The 16,711-nt window shown below is 56.5% G+C and overlaps 1 protein-coding gene across 1 annotated transcript in view; it reads left to right on the forward strand.

The window, feature by feature from the left end:
- The window catches only part of LOC133356668 (contactin-associated protein-like 2), a 160,185-nt gene that overhangs the window by 26,468 nt on the left and 117,006 nt on the right, over window positions 1-16,711 (forward strand). The window contains exons 2-3 of the mRNA XM_061574311.1: window positions 11,857-11,958; window positions 16,097-16,290. Coding sequence (XP_061430295.1) covers window positions 11,857-11,958; window positions 16,097-16,290 — 296 coding nt within the window. The remainder of the gene's footprint in view (window positions 1-11,856; window positions 11,959-16,096; window positions 16,291-16,711) is intronic.

Below are 16,711 nucleotides of genomic sequence, written 5' to 3' on the forward strand. Positions count from 1 at the left end.
TCCAGAGTGGAGCAGTGCGAGGAGACCTGCAGTGTGGTGAGCGAGTGAGTGGGTGGGTGGGTGAGAGAGTGGGTGGGTGAGTAGGTGATTGAGAGAGTGAGTGGCTGAGTGAGAAGGTGAACGAGTGAGTGGGTGGGTGAGAGGGTGAGTGGGTGAGAGAGTGGGTGGGTGAGTAGGTGAGTGAGAGAGTGAGTGGCTGAGTGAGAAGGTGAGCGAGTGAGTGGGTGGGTGAGAGGGTGAGTGGGTGAGAGAGTGGGTGGGTGAGTAGGTGAGTGAGAGAGTGAGTGGCTGAGTGAGAAGGTGAGCGAGTGAGTGGTTGGGTGAGAGGGTGGGTGGGTGAGAGAGTGGGTGGGTGAGTATGTGATTGAGAGAGTGAGTGGCTGAGTGAGAAGGTGAGCGAGTGAGTGGGTGGGTGAGAGGGTGGGTGGGTGAGAGAGTGGGTGGGTGAGTGGGTGAGTGAGAGAGTGAGTGGCTGAGTGAGAAGGTGAGCGAGTGAGTGGGTGGATGAGAGGGTGAGTGGGTGGGTGAGTAGGTGAGTGAGAGAGTGAGTGGCTGAGTGAGAAGGTGAGCGAGTGAGTGGGTGGGTGAGAGGGTGGGTGAGAGAGTGGGTGGGTGAGTGGGTAGGTGAGTGAGTGAGAAGGCGAGAGAGTGAGTGGGTGCGTGAGTGAGTGAGAAGGCGAGAGAGTGAGTGGGTGAGTAGGTGAGTGGGTGAGTAGGTGAGTGAGTCGATTAATGTGTGGGTGGGTTCGTGAGTGAGACGGTGTGGGAGGGTGAGTGGGTGGGTGGGTGAGTGGGTAGGTGAGTGAGTGAGAAGATGAGAGAGTGAGTGGGTGCGTGAGTGAGTGAGAAGGTGAGTACGTGGCTGAGTGAGATGGTGAGAGAGTGAGTGGGTGAGAGAGTGAGTGAGTAGGTGAGTGAGTAAGTGGCTGAGTGAGAAGGTGAGAGAGTGAGAGAGGGAGTGGGTGAGTAGGTGAGTGAGTGGATGAATGCGTGGGTGGGTTCGTCAGTGAGAAGGTGTGGGATGGTGAGGGGGGTGGGTGGGTGAGTGGGTAGGTGAGTGTTTGAGAAGATCAGAGAGTGAGTGGGTAAGTGAGAGAGTGAGTGAGTGGGTGAGAGAGTGAGTGGGTGCGTGAGTAAGTGTCTGAGTGAGAAGGTGAGCGAGTGAGAGAGTGAGTGGGTGAGAGAGTGGATGGATGCGTGGGTGGGTTCGTGAGTGAGAAGGATGTGGATGGGTGAGTGGGTGGGTGAGTGGGTAGGTGAGTGTTTGAGAAGATGAGAGAGTGAGTGGGTAAGTGGCTGATTGAGAAGGTGAGAGAGTGAGAGAGTGAGTGGGTGAGAGAGTGAGTGGGTGCGTGAGTAAGTGTCTGAGTGAGAAGGTGAGCGAGTGAGAGAGTGAGTGGGTGAGAGAGTGGATGGATGCGTGGGTGGGTTCGTGAGTGAGAAGGATGTGGGAGGGTGAGTGGGTGGGTAGGTGAGTGGGTGAGAACGGTGCGTGAGGAGATGAACTGTGTGAGTGGGTGCGTGAGGTGTGTCAGTTGGAGGGTGAGTAGGAGGGTGAGTAGGAGGGTGAGTGGTTAGGGTGAGTGGTTAGGGTGAGTGGTTAGGGTGAGTGTAAGTGAATGTGAGCTGCAGTGTGGTGGTGCTTAAAGAGTGTTGGATGAGACGAAACAACCAGAGCTTGAGAGGCAAAAACGTCAACATGGGTGTAGCCTGTGTGTGATGGGAATTTTATAATTGCAAATCATCTTTTGCAATATAAGACGCTTTCAGAATGTAATTTGCATCGCATAATTGAAGCTGCGTTTAATATAAGGCTGAGCAGTGGTTCTATGCATGTGTGTGTGTATTTATATTTAATTGTATATGATTGTCAGCGTGCTTGCATTGTCTGTACGTTTGGCAGTGTGCATGTCTGCATGGTGTGTGTGTAAATCAGTGTGTCTGTGTTGTGTGTGTGTATAAGTTAGTGTGTCTGTGTTGTGTGTGTCTGTATTGTGTGTGTGTGTAAATCAGTGTGTCTGTGTTGTGTGTGTGTGTAACTCAGTGTGTCTCTATTGTGTGTGTGTAAGTCAGTGTGTCTGTGTTGTGTGTGTCTGTATTGTGTGTGTGTGTGTAAGTCAGTGTGTCTGTGTTGTGTGTGTAAGTCAGTGTGTCTGTAATATGTGTGTGTGTGTGTGTGTCTGTATTGTGTGAGTGTGTAAGTCAGTGTGTCTGTATTGTGTGTGTAAGTCAGTGTGTCTGTGCGTGCATTCACTGCATCGAGTGTGCGTGTGTATGAGTGTGTAACATTGACACACAGATCGTTGTCTTTGTGCATTGACGGTGTATGTAGGTGAGTGCGTGTTTTGCGGTGGGGAGCGGTGGTGCAGTAGTTAGCGCACCGCGCCACAAACGCGGGGGTGCGCACCGAGTTCGAATCCCTGGTCAGGCGAATATTTGAACCCGGTCATGGTCCTTCGATAGGTCGACTCAGCCTTAAAAAAAAGACTATCTGGTGCGGTGTGTAAACATCAGCACTGGAGAGACAAAGAAGTCCGGCCGCGATGCTGACCACCGATCCACCCCTTCGTTAGCTGGTGCCGCCCTAAATAGGCGCTGTTTGATGGCACTTGCCCCAAACGGTTGAAGGCTTCGCTCCTGGTTCGCTCCGGTGCCGGAGTACGGCACACACACGTTCGTGTCTACATAACTGCGTGTGCCATTTCTTTCATAAAAAGCCTTGACCCCCGTGTTGGTGGGGTTCGTGACCTTCGGCCCCCAGAGGTATTTTTTGAGTCTCAGCTGGGAGGGGTAAGGTCAAGGTTCAGAGTGAGATGGATCCCGAGATAACCTCATGAAGCCACACGAAACCCAATTCCCAACAGCGCCTGTTATATTTTATATGGGTTTCTTGTTTACTTTCAATATTGCCGATATTTATAAGGCCGGCTATAAAATCAGCCTGCGGTTACTCCATAGCGGCACAAGCAACCGAGGGCACGCCGCCACGTTACTCCGTCGTTCCGCGTTGCTGTATCATTCCGCCCAGCACGCGCAGCTCAAGAAAGTAGTTCGCCGTCGACCGCTCAGAAACCGCGTGACATACGCGTTCTGCGATGAGCGTTCCATTAATGCAGCGGTTCTTAACCTTCATTGCACACTTGCACTACTTCGGTTCTCAATCGTAACAAAAGAATATAATTTTTCGATTTCAAGCTTTTTCCCTTCTACGTGACTTTACCGAAAGAACCAAGAACGATGAATCCCTGCAGTCACGAAAACTTTAAATTGAAATTTAATCCACTCGGTGTTTGCTGAGAGCTTTAGAACCCTTGAGTTGTTTCCGATTTCTGGCCTGGGTCCCCACGGGCTGCACAAATCGGACTGTGCGCATTCTGCCTCCTTAGCCTCTTCGCCGCTCTCAGATGTACAAGTTGATGTCGCTTTTATAACCGCGGCGTTAAGAACCCGAGGGACCAGGATGTGAGTCTCGTTCGCGAGAGCTGCGAGCGAATGGATGAGTGGGGTTGGGCTCAAGCGATTGGGCGAGTGGAGTGAGTGGAGTGGGGCGGAGTGAGTGGGGGGGGGGGGGGAGGGAAAAACGGTGGTGGGGGCGGGAAAGGAATCGAGCGAATGAATGCGTGGGGTGAATGACACGGCGCAGGTTCGGGTGGGTGAGGTGAAGAATGAGTTCAGGTTGGTGGGCAGGCGGGCGAGTGGGTAAACGATTGAGTGACAATTGGCTCACAAGTTGATCTCGTTGGAACCAGGTGAGATCTCCGGGGGCGACAGAGGAGGAGTTGGGGAGGGCGATGTCGGTCTCGAGGGGGGTGAGGTGAGGGTCGGGGGGGAGAGTTCGCACGATGTGGGGTTAAGATCATAGCGGTCGCAAAGCTGCAAGCGAGGGGTAGAGAGAGGGTCTTCATAGCCACCGGCCTAGGGAGCCTTGCGACCCACCACCACCACCACCACACCACCACTACCACCACACCCCCCACCTGGAGGGCACGAGTTCACCTCCAACACCAGCCACCGGTCCGGGGGTAGGGCCTGATACGGGTTATCTCCCCCCACCTACCCCCCACCCTCCACTCCCCCCCCTCCACTCCCTCCCTCCCACCTCCACTCCCTGCCTCCTCCCTCCCCCCTCCACTCCCTCTCTCCCTCCCCTCCACTCCCTCCCTCCCCCTCCACTCCCTCTCTCCCTCCCTCCCTCCCCCCTCCACTCTCTCTCCCCCCTCCACTCCCTCTCTCCCTCCCATCTCCACTCCCTCCCTCCACTCCCTCCCCTCCCTCCCCCTCACATTTGAGATCACACATGTTGGCATTTTAGTGATATTTACCTAAAGGAACTACGTTGATTGTCTCCTATTTATTATTATAATCACCACCATTGTAAGGCGCTATTTCAAACGCTTTACATTTCGGAACCACCGTCCTACATTCCCCACCCGCGGGGACGTTTCTGTATCCACGGTGGCGAGATGTTAACTCCCTCGCCTGGTATGCAGGTGGTCGTGGGTTCGATCCCAACCCTGACAACGCCTGCTGTATATTTGGAGTTTGGGTGTCTCTCTTTCTCTACATCACGTTGGCTAGGAGATGTTAACTACCTCGCCTGGTGTATAGGAGGTCGTGGCTTCGATCCCGACCCTGACGCCTGCTGTATCTTTTGAGTTTGCGGTGTCTCTCTTTGTTTCAACCACGCCACCGCTTCCCATCATCATCACATCATCACCACCATCATCACCTCTACGTCCTCCTCCCCATGACTCTCCAGGGTTTGCTGGAAGATTTCGCACGTCTCGGCTCTTAGCGTCTCGCAAGGCGAGTACAGCCTGACGCGGTAATCATCCCCCTGTCGCATGCAAAGCAAAACAAATCATGATGACGAATTAATAAGGAGCTTTTTGCGAGTGCTTCCACCTCCCCTCCGTGAGTGTGTGTCTCTCTCGCTCTCTCTCTCTCATCTCTCTGTCTCGTTCTCTCGTCTCTCTCGCTCGCTCTCTCATCTCTCTCGTCTCTCTGTCTCGCTCTCTCGCTCCATCTCTCATCTCTCTCGCTCGCTCTATCATCTCTCGCGTCTCTCCGTCTCGCCCTCTCGTTTCTCTGTCTCCTCGTGGTGCGAGCACATCTCCGTCGTCGCAGCTCGGGGTCCAAGCACCGCGCATCTCACAAATGTGATTCGGGGAGACAGAGAGGCATGGGGGGAGGGTGTGTGAGAGTATGACGCGCGTGTGTGAGACACGTGTGTGTGCTCGAGAGAGGGGGAAAACGTGCGCGCGTGCGTATGTGTGGGTGAGATGGAGAGCGAGAGAACATTTGTGCGTGTGACAGACAGATAAGGTAAGTTTGCGAGATAGAGATTTGATACGTTTGTGTGTGAGCGTGGAATAGGATACGTACGTGCGTGTGCGTGTGTGCTCGCTCACAGCACTTTCCTCAATTGTATATTGAGGCTATCGGGGAGGGGGATCTTTGTCTTTGTTGTGTAAAAGACAGCTGGCACAGTGACGAGCGCAGGTGGTGCATCTGTCGCACATCTCAGTCGGTCAACCCACAGCACCCTGGTCTGTCCCGGGACCTTCTGCCAATCATCCTTCCGCACACTGCATACGATAGCCTCAAAGTGCACCTAGACTGGCACAAGTGCTGTGATGATATCACCGTCGCTTCGTGGCGAATGGTGGCTGTTGTTGCGTCCGGGAGAAAAATGTGCGTGTGAACACTTCGTAGGTGCTCGCTGACAGCACTTGCCCCACCAGTCTGTTGAGGCTATACGGGGGATCTTTGCCTCGGCTAACAACACTTGCGAAACGTGGACCCCTCGAATGGAACATTCGCAGCAGTTAGGAACATTCAGGCTGGCCTGCCTACGATCCATCCTGGGCTTAACCCGGCTGGATTGTGCGAGGAGCTCACAAATCCCCCCGAAAGATCTGGACACATTCCCATCAGCGAGCTCATCCGGCAGGCGAGAATGGATTGGCCGGGTCACGCAGCCACCGCATGGCCCAGCCACCGCATGGCCCAGCCACCGCATGCCCAGCCACCGCATGCCCAGCCACCGCATGCCCAGCCACCGCATGCCCAGCCACCGCATGGCCCAGCCACCGCATGGCCCAGCCACCGCATGCCCAGCCACCGCATGCCCAGCCACCGCATGCCCAGCCACCGCATGGCCCAGCCACCGCATGCCCAGCCACCGCATGGCCCAGCCACCGCATGGCCAGCCACCGCATGCCCAGCCACCGCATGGCCCAGCCACCGCATGCCCAGCCACCGCATGGCCCAGCCACCGCATGGCCCAGCCACCGCATGGCCCAGCCACCGCATGCCCAGCCACCGCATGGCCCAGCCACCGCATGCCCAGCCACCGCATGCCCAGCCACCGCATGGCCCAGCCACCGCATGGCCCAGCCACCGCATGCCCGGCCACCGCATGGCCAGCCACCGCGTGCCCAGGCCACCGCGTGCCCGGCCACCGCATGCCCAACCACCGCATGCCCAGCCACCGCATGCCCAGCCACCGCATGCCCAGCCACCGCATGGCCAGCCACCGCGTGCCCAGCCACCGCGTGCCCCAGCCACCGCATGCCCAGCCACCGCATGCCCAGCCACCGCGTGCCCAGCCACCGCATGCCCAGCCACCGCATGGCCCAGCCACCGCGTGCCCGGCCACCGCATGCCCAAGCAGCTTCTGTTTGCTGGGGGGCTAAACGGGCGCGGCATGGGCTGGAGAAGAGATGGAGCTCATGCGGCACGGAAAGACGTGTGGCTTGGAGAACTTTCCGCCGACTAGTGCCGGCGGTGTCGAGGTCGGCCTCGACGGAGGAGGCTCGTGAAGGACGCCGTTGCTGGGCAGCAGTTGGAGGCAGTCGCCCTCCAACAACGGAGAGGGGACGGCGCTCACAACCGCGAGCGGAATACCGCGCGGATAAATCACGGCAATTTGGCACCGTAGATGGGGGGGGGGGGGGCATAGCACCTGGGCCTGTTCCGTGACCTGCCGGCGACCCTTCGACGCTTAACGCGGTCTCGGAGTGCACCTAGCCTGGCACATGCGTCGTGGTGACGTCACCGCCACTTGCGGCTGTTGTTGTTGTTGTGTGAATATCGGTGATGATTATCTGAACCGGTCCTGGGCCTCCTCTAGTTAGACTCGGCTTTGAACGAGAACGCGGTGCGATATGTAAACATTGCCACCGCACCCCCCTTGTGTGCCGTGCCGATCTTCATAGGTGCTGCTCGCAAAGAGCACTCGCCCCAACAGCCTGTTAAAGGCGATAGGGAACAAAAGGGGAAAAAACAATTCTCATATTTTGGTACTGGCAAAGGAGGTCCCATGATGTAGATGCTCACCCCGAGCTCTCGTTACTCTGATAGTGCATTGTCTCTGGGCTGTACGCCTTTTTGCGTCCTTTGGTCTCGCACCGTTTGAGACGAGGCTCAACAGAAAGCTGTCTCTGGTGTAGACCAATCAGTTTCAAGGACAATGCATATATTATCAGAGTTTGTTTTTTGTTTGCATTCTGGCCACAAGCATTGTGGTTAGAATGCAAACATGATTCCTTGTAAAAGGTTTGTTTTGTTGCCAGAAAAAAGGGGAAAAAAACCTATTCTCTTCTTAGACGGAACATCTTTGTGTGTCTGTGTGTGTGAGAGAATGGGTGAATCTGTCGTGAGGTACATGATGGCGTGAGTGTGTGTGTGTGAGAGATAGGATAAGGGGGAGGGTGAGAGTGAGTGCATTCATGAGAGAGATGAGCGCATGCTTGCGATTGTGTGCACGTGTGTCATTGTGTCTGTGATCACCGATAAGTGTATGAAAAAGAATAAGTGCACACTGGCGTGCACATATGAGTATAAAAGAAAGAGAGAGATGTTTGACAAGTGCGTTTGTGATTGGTGCGTGTGAGAGGGAAAATGTGTGCGTGAGAGTGTGTGTGTGTGTGGGGAGCGGTGGCAGAGTGGTTAGCGCTACGCTGCGCTACGAACCCGGCGACCCGAGTTCGATTCCCGCTCACGGCCAACACTGGTGGTGACGATTATCTGAACCCGTCTTGGGCCTCTCCTAGGTCTACTCGGCCTCAAATGAGTACCTGGTGCGGTGTGTGGTGCTGGCCACCCACCCCGTCGTGTACATCCAGTCTGTTAAACGCTATAGGGGGGGGGGTATTAATCTATCTCGTTGTGTGTTTGTAACCTCGTACCAGTTGAGATATCACGTGACACTGATGTTAGCCGTGGCCGTGAATCGTCCTCGGCTAACCTGGCTCGTAGCGCAGTGGCACTAACCACTGCGCCACCGCTCCACGCTCCTGCTGGCTGATTATATATTTGTATTATTGAGCCCCCCCCCAAAAAAAAATACAAAAGTGTATTTTTAGAATTGTTGCATTGTGTACAGTCTGCAGGAAAGTACCCACATGGCAAACTTCCAGTTAGTTGCATGTCAGGAAGTACGCTAAACATTTTGAACAGACACACATAATCACAAATTTCCCTCATATAGATAGATATACGAGTAACGATGCATATTCATCTTAGCCCCCTTAACGAGAGACCGATTCTGTTGGCAGGTGGCGTGAGCGGGAACACTTGCAGGGTTGCCCCTTTATTTACCCCTTTCACGCACGGGCCATTGTGGCGATCCACTGCTGGATGACGTCCTCCCCACGCCGTGTCGGTTAAAGGGGGGCGGGAGGAGGGGAGGGGGAGTGATGACCATACTTCACTGAGCTGGCTCAGGGCGGGCTTGCTTGGTGGCGTCTGCCGCTGCTTCTGATCGGCCTGGCGTGACTTAGCAGGGCCCCAAGTTGGCGCGTTCGTGCGCTTGAACTTCTAGCGATGGCCAATGTGGACGTTCAAGAGGTGTAAGGGGGGGGGGCAGGGGGGGGGTGAGATTGGGCGTTGGGGAGGTGGGGAGGGGTCTGAAATAATTAGAGCAAAGAAATCACGGCCCGCGGAATAGGGGGCATCGGCCCCGCATCAATCCCGGAACCACCACCGCCACCCCCGCTGCCAATACCACGTCGCCCCCTCCCCCCGTTCGTCTCCCTCGCCGAGAGGAAATCGCCTCCCAAGACGAGGGCAGCCACCACCACCACCCACCCCCCGCCACCTCCCTCCGTCCCTGCGCCTCGGGCCGCACCGCACAGCGCGCCTGCTCTGTGACCAAAACGGCCACCCACAGTCCGGCAACGTTGCCCATCTCGCAGCCTATAAGCAGTGGGGGGGGGGGGGGGGGGGTGAGCCCCGGGCGAGTGGTCTGATGGGGGCGGTCACGGTGGGCGTGAACGGGGGGGGGGGGGGTCAGAGGCGTTGCTGAGGGCAGCAGCAGAATCCATTGCTGTGCTCAACTCTCCCTGTCGCTTGCACGTCCTCTCCCCCCTCTTCCTGCTGACGCGTGCTTCTCTTACAGCCTCCCCACCCCTCGTCACCCTCCCCCCACCCAGTGTCTCCCCTCGCCGTGCCATCCCCCCCTTCCCTACCACCCCCACCCCTCCACCCCCCCACGGGTGATGTTCCACCACGCCTCGTTTGGTGTTTGTGGGTCGTGGCTTTAGTTACAGGGAGCTGCGCGGCTGCCTGAGTTGCTGCGTGATTCACGCCCCCCCCCGTCCAGCTTCCCCTCCCCCTCTCCCTCCCTGCACCACACTTTGTCCATCTTCCCATCTATACAGCCCCCCCCCCTCTTTTCCATTCATCTATCTCCCCCGACATCCAGCCAGCCATTCTTCCTACCATCCCATTTATTCACTTATGGATTCATTCCTCGTTCGATATTTTTCGGAACGACGCCAGGCTTGCTTTGGGGGGGGGGGGGGGTGTAGGCGTTATCGGCGTAAGGCACTACCACTAGAGTACACGCTACTCCTCTCCACGGAAATAATAACAACAATCCCTTACCGTTGTACTCTATATTCCTAGAATCACATGAAGATGTTCACGGAAAATAATAAGGCGAGATGGATGTGGCGCGCCAAAATGAACCCTTACCATCAATCTGATTACCATCAACCATTTGTGTCAACCGTCAGCACGTGTGCTTACCATCAGCGTGTTTACAATGAACCTGTTTACCATCAGCGTGTTTACAATGAACCAAAAGCAAAAGCCCCTCGGGTCCCCAAGCAGCCCGAAGAGGCCTCGGATTCATGAAAGATTTGGGCGGTGCACCCAAATGTCAACTCGAATTCAAATTCTAATGAACATCAAACGCCGATTTACATGAAGGCGCTAATTAATAATCTCTCGTTCCCGTCGTGTCGTGCGCGGCTCCCCCCTTATCCGTCTCGCCACTGCTGCCTGCTCCATTCTCTTCGTGTCGCCACATCCTCCGTCGCTCGTCTGCATCTCCGGTGTCTTCTCGTTCGCTCGAAAAGTAAAAAAAAAGTCAGAACGGCTCCCTGCGCGCTCGCGCGGAGCCACACGGACGCGTTGGCGCTCATCCGGCCACCCGGATTACGGTCCCGCAGGGGCAGTGGTGGAAATTCCACATTCCTATGGCGGAGGGAAGGGGTGGGGGCGATTTTCTGCTCTCCATAGCATCACCTCCACCGTTGACTTCGCCACAAAGTAGTGCCCTACTCGTTTTATCGGACCCCACAGGAATGATGGGTTGAGTCAACCCCCCCCCCCCACCCCGCAACCAGGATGTGAATTCGGTGAATTCGCAACCTCGCGATTGCGAGACGCTCGCTCACCCACCCCCTGATAATCGCCCTGGGAGTTCATGAATCTGAAAATGAGGGGGGGGTGTGGTGGGGGGCGGGGGGGGGGTGGCGGGGGGGTGGCGGGGTGGTTGGCGGCCTTTGCGACCTTCCGCGGGCACCACCCCGGAGCAGCGCAGGAGCCTCTCCCGTCGCTAATTAGCGGAGCAATTAATGCCATTATACAGCTCGTTAGGCAATTGCATTTGTACAATAATGGAGCAATTTACCTCTGGCGTGGCTGACCTCCGGTGTCTGCCGCTGCTGTAGATGCGAATCGTTCCGTGTTTCGTCTTTATTTTATCTTGTTGATGTGTAATACTTTGTTTTTATTAGTTTGTTCCCCTCTAAGTGTAATCTCTGATTGCGTTATTGGCGTCGGCCCACGAGACCGGGAGGCACCGTTCGAATCTCCAGCGCAGTGCTACGCCAACTTTTTAGATAACGGTCCGCGGAAGCGGATGTCGCAGAACTACTTCTGAGAATCATTTCAAGCGATCTGCGGGTCCACGCACGAGCAGAAGGAGGGGGGGGGGGGCGTTGCGGGGGGGGGGGGGTAGCAGCCCTGTCACCACTTGCCCTGGCACACGGAGCCTTGTTCATCACGTGACAGAGTCAACCCGATATTTGTTTGTATTTATTCTAAGAGATGGAATGTGTCTCTCTCTCTCTCGCTTCTCACCCCCTCAATTCTTTACGTTTGTTGAGTTGGGAGTTTTTAGAATTGTTTCGTAAAGATGAATTCACACTCGGGAAAACGTGTGAGAGATGGCCACAGCTTGGGGAGGGAGGATGAGGAGGCTTTCATCCAGCAGTGGATTGAGCATGGCTGGCCGTAACCATGATGACGATGATGAAACATGCGGGGTTCAACTGCACCCCCCTCCTCCTCCTGATCCCACACTGACTCCCCCCCCCACCCCCTCCAACTCCCTCGCGTTGCCGCTCGGTTTTCAGCAGAGATTTTAATTCGTCATGGAATATTGCGCGGTGGCTCCTAACCCCTAACCTCTCTTTTTCTGGAGCTCGGCCCTGGACTGCTCCGGCTGAAATTAAGGCCCGTTTTTTTTCTTCTGGTTGTCCCCTCCCCCTCCCAACCCTCTCTGCCACCTCCCAACCCTTTCTGCCCCCGCCCCCCCCCCCCCCCGCGCTCCTCCTCCAGGTGACTCGTGCGAGGAGGTGCTCCTGGCCACTGCGTTCTCCGCCTCCTCGGAGCTCACAGGCGCTCACGCGCCCAGCTACGCGCGCCTCAACCGACGAGAGGGTTCGACCCCCCCCCGCTCCCTCCCTCCTCCGTCCTCCCAGCTCCCCCCCCGCCCCGCCCATCTCCTCCTCTGCCCCCTAACCCCGCGCCCCCATTAATAAAGGGATAAATAATTCAACGTTGAACGCAGCGAAGAGAGAGAGAGAAATGTGGTCCGTCTCAAAATTGACAACGGCGCCGTCGTAAGCGGAGCGGTGTCGAACGAAGAGCCGCGGGGGGCGATCGACCGAGTGCCGAAGTGACGGGAGGGGGGGGGGGGGCCAGCACAGTCAAGCGGGGTGGTGATGGGGGGGGGGCCCTGCAGAGATAAAAGCGCGCACGGCTAAAACGTGGCGATGCACGCGGTGGCGGCTCGTGACGTCGCCACGAGGGTGGTGCTGTTGTGAGTGACCTCTGAAAAGATGGTGTTCTAGTTGAGGAAAAAGCTCGTCACGTTATTGGCCTTCTCGTAAACGTGATTTCACCGTCGTATCTAGCAACGGTATGCGTTTATAAACGATACGGAAAAATCTTCTTGGTCACGTAGAAGGGAAGTAATAAAATAATATAAATAAAACATAATAAAATAATTCTCACGACGTTTCGGCCACAACGCAAGCAGCCGTCCTCAGGTGAAGAACATGTCTGTCGATAAGACAGAGTCTAAATGACACGTCTTAGGCTTGGAGTGTCTATTTAAGCTGTGAGGGAGGAGGAAGAGAGCCTTGACAAAATAATTTACATTATTTTGCACGGAAAAAACAACAACATAGCACTCAAAAGCTGTCCCCATGACCCTCAAGACCACACAACACAACCCCTTTGGCACTGCCAAAAGCCGAAAGAACAATTAAAGATCAGCCGACACGACTCGACAAATTAGCCAAGGCAAGCCGGACACCGCATACTGCACAATGACAGCCACACACCGTCGTACACCGGACCTACACAAAAAAGCTTTGATCTGTATTCGCTGGCACTACTATTTCACTTTTCATGAGAGCTCGCCTCGTTGTGTGTGGTCACTGTTTGTCTCACTGTTATCTGTGGCAACGGTAACATCACTTGACACTGACTACATTGTCGAATCGAAAGCTAGGCCTATACTGGCATTAGCCTACACATTTGATCTTGGGTTTAAGCCACGATTAGAAGTGCAGTGTAACAAATATTTCTGGTTTTAAAGCCACATTAGTGCTTTTAGGCTATATGCTTAACCATATTTCAATCATATTCTTAGATTTTCGGTAAAGTCACGTAGGTAAAAAAATGTAAATTAATTAAAGTAAAATAAAAATAAAATAAAAAGCACGACGTTTCGGAGGCAACACAAGCCTCCGTCTTCAGGTGGAACCGTCACAGCACGATAGCTGTATCAAGTACATTTACAGCTATCGTGCTGTGACGGTTCCACCTGAAGACGGAAGCTTGTGTTGCCTCCGAAACGTCGTGATTTCTATTTTTTTTACTTTTATTAATTTTAATTTTTTACCTACATGACTTTACCGAAAAAACCTAAGAATATGAATCCTTGCAGTCACGAAAGCTTCAAATCTCGAACATATTTCAATTAACTTATTAAATTGCCATCAAATAATTAACATGGCTCACTGTGCATAATATCGCCAAGATGAGCGACTCACAATAGCGGGGGCTCCGTTTCCTCCCCACTGGCCGATTTCATCAGTATGACATAAGTATACCAAGTTTGCAGTCGATACCACATTGGGAAGTGAGTTAAAATTGAGTTACAAGATTTGAGGAAACGACAACAACGACAATAACAACGACAACAACAACGACGGACAGAGTGCAAAAATAATTTCTCATCTCCAGCTGCTTGGTGGGGCGACGCCCCCAAGGCCCCGAGTGGACGAACCTCGCCTGGATGCACGGCAACCCCCACCACCTCCACCACCCCCACCACCCCCATCACCCTCACCACCCTCACCACCCTCACCACCCCCACCACCCCCACCACCCTCACCACCCCCACCACCCCCACCACCCCCACCACCCCCATCACCCTCACCACCCTCACCACCCTCACCACCCCCCACCACCCCCACCACCCTCACCACCCCCACCACCCCCACCACCCCCACCACCCCCACCACCCTCACCACCCTCACCACCCTCACCACCCCCACCACCCCCACCACCCTCACCACCCCCACCACCCTCACCACCCCCACCACCCTCACCACCCTCACCACCCTCACCACCCCACCACCCCACACCCTCACCACCCCACCACCCTCACCACCCCCACCACCCTCACCACCCCACCACCCCACCACCCTCACCACCCCCACCCACCCCACCACCCTCACCACCCCCACCACCCTCACGACCCCCACCACCCCCACCACCCTCACCACCCCCACCACCTCACGACCCCCACCACCCCCACCACCTCCACCACCCTCACCACCCCCACCACCCCCACCACCCCCACCACCCTCACCACCCCCACCACCCTCACCACCCTCACCACCCTCACCACCCCCACGACCCCTCACCACCCCCACCACCCCCACCACCCTCACCACCCCCACCACCCTCACCACCCCCACCACCCCCACCAAGAAGCCAGCAGCAAGCACGCTCGACCACACACACACACAAATGTAACAATCGACGGAGCCATCACGACCGGGGGTAAAACGAAAATCTCGTTTTTCCACCCGACAGATGTTATTGGGGAGGGAACCCCACACGCCCCGTGCTAACCGCCGGGAAGGGAGTGGGGGGGGCACATGGGGTTGTGTGGTGCGGGAAAAGGGGGGGGGGGTGGGTTGGTGGACACAAGGGCGAGAGAGATCTTTGGCGAGGGTGCGGGGCGCGCTGTGAGGAACGACGGCGGTTACGCCGCGCGATGCGATGCAAATGTAATGCACATTTAGACAGATTCGTTCACATTAAATTCCCACGGATATGCCGCTCCAGATAACGCGCGCAATCCTTCAAGGGGGGGGGGGGGGGGGAATCTCGGGTTGTTTGAGGTGGGGATGGAGGGGAAGGGGGGCGGAGGGGGAGGGAGAGCAAGATTTTAATGATTCAATCTCGAAGATTCGCGGAGGAAAGCACCACCCCCCCGCCCGCCCGAGACGTTAGCACCGAGCTGAAGGTGATGTGAGGTCGGTAGCCGCGTGCGGTGCGAGTTGCGGGTGCCAGGAATAGGTGCACTCTGAAGTCACGTGGCAGATCGCAGGCTGTTAGGGGAGCTTGGCACGAGGACTGGTCGAGGCTAGCGGGGGGTGATGACCCCCGGTGGGGTCAAGGCGAACGTCGGAGTGGCGCACAAGGGAGGGAGAAACTCGTCGGCCACCGGGGGAGATGGGGGAGCCGTGGAGTAGGCTCGTGCGTGCGGCACTCGGCGCGTTGCGACATCGCAGCACCGCCAGGGTGGCCGAATGTTTTGGCGGAGGCCTTCGTCCAGCAGTGGATTAAACATGGCTGAAGATGGGGGGATGATGTAAATACAAGACAAAGACAAAATAATCCTCCGTATAGCAAGTGCTGTTAGTGAGCACCTATGAAGGCCGGAACGGCATACGACGGGGTGGGTGGCCAGCACCACGCCCGGTCGCCTTTGTCTCCCTAGTAGCGATGTTTACACACCGCACCAGCTACTCATTTGAGGCCGAATCAACCTAGGGGAGGCCGAGGAACGGTTCAGATAATCGCCACTGGTGTTGGCCATGAGCTGGAATCAAACCCGGGTCGCCAGGTTTGTAGCGCAGCGCGCTAACCGCTACACCACCACTCCCCGCAAGCCCTACACACACACACGCTCATACACTGGCACTGCCATACTTTGTATCTCCCCAACCGATCTCCCCTCTCTGTTCCACAACCTCCCTCCCCATGCCCCCACTTATCTCTCTCCAACCTCCCTCTCTAATACCCCCCTTCCACCTCCCAACTTTCTCTCCACTGACTCACCCCCCCCCCCCCCCACTTCTCTCTCTCCCCCACCTCCCATACCCCCCTGCCCCCCACCAATGCCTCCCCCTTAATCGCCCCTTTCTCCACCACCCCCCTTACCCCTCGTGCCCCTCCTGGACATCTGTGGAGGAAGAAAAAAAAGCGCGTTGCAGCTCATCGGCTCCCCCCCCCCCCCACGAGTACAAACGCGGACTCTGACCCTGCGTAGGGGCTGGAGGCTGGGCCCCTGCCGCCGGGGACCCTGCCCCGTGGCTGCAGCTGGACCTGGGCTCGCGTGTGCGCGTGACGGGGGTGGCCACACAGGGCCGCTACGGCTCCTCCGAGTGGGTGCAGCGCTACCAGCTGCTCTACAGCGACGGCGCCGGAAACTGGAGGCGCTACCAGCGAGACGACAACCTGTGGGTGAGTGGGGGGAGGGGGGTTGCACGGGAGGGGGGTGAGTGGGGGGGAGGGGGGTGAGTGGGTGCGCGTGGGGTGATTGGGGGGGGGGGGATGCACGGGAGGGGGAGGGTGGGGGGAGGGGGGTGAGTGGGTGCGCGTGGGGTGATTGGGAAGGGGGGGTGAGTGGGGGGAGGGGGGTGAGTGGGGGACAGTTCTGAAATGTCAAGATTTTTAAAGAAAGATCGACGGGCAAAGACAACGATCACCCATATAGCCTTTACACGGGGTTTGGGGCAAGTGCCGTTAGCGAATGGCAGCTATGAAGGCCGGTGCACGAGGGGTGTGGTTGGCCAGCACCACGCCCGGCCGCCTTTGTCTCCCCAGTGGCGATGTTTACGCATCGCACCGGGTACTCATTTGAGGCTGAGTCGACCTAGGGGAG

This window comes from Lethenteron reissneri, chromosome 7 (assembly GCF_015708825.2).
Source record: "Lethenteron reissneri isolate LAM-NWPU_2019-01 chromosome 7, ASM1570882v1, whole genome shotgun sequence".
In the NCBI taxonomy this organism is placed as follows: domain Eukaryota; kingdom Metazoa; phylum Chordata; class Hyperoartia; order Petromyzontiformes; family Petromyzontidae; genus Lethenteron; species Lethenteron reissneri.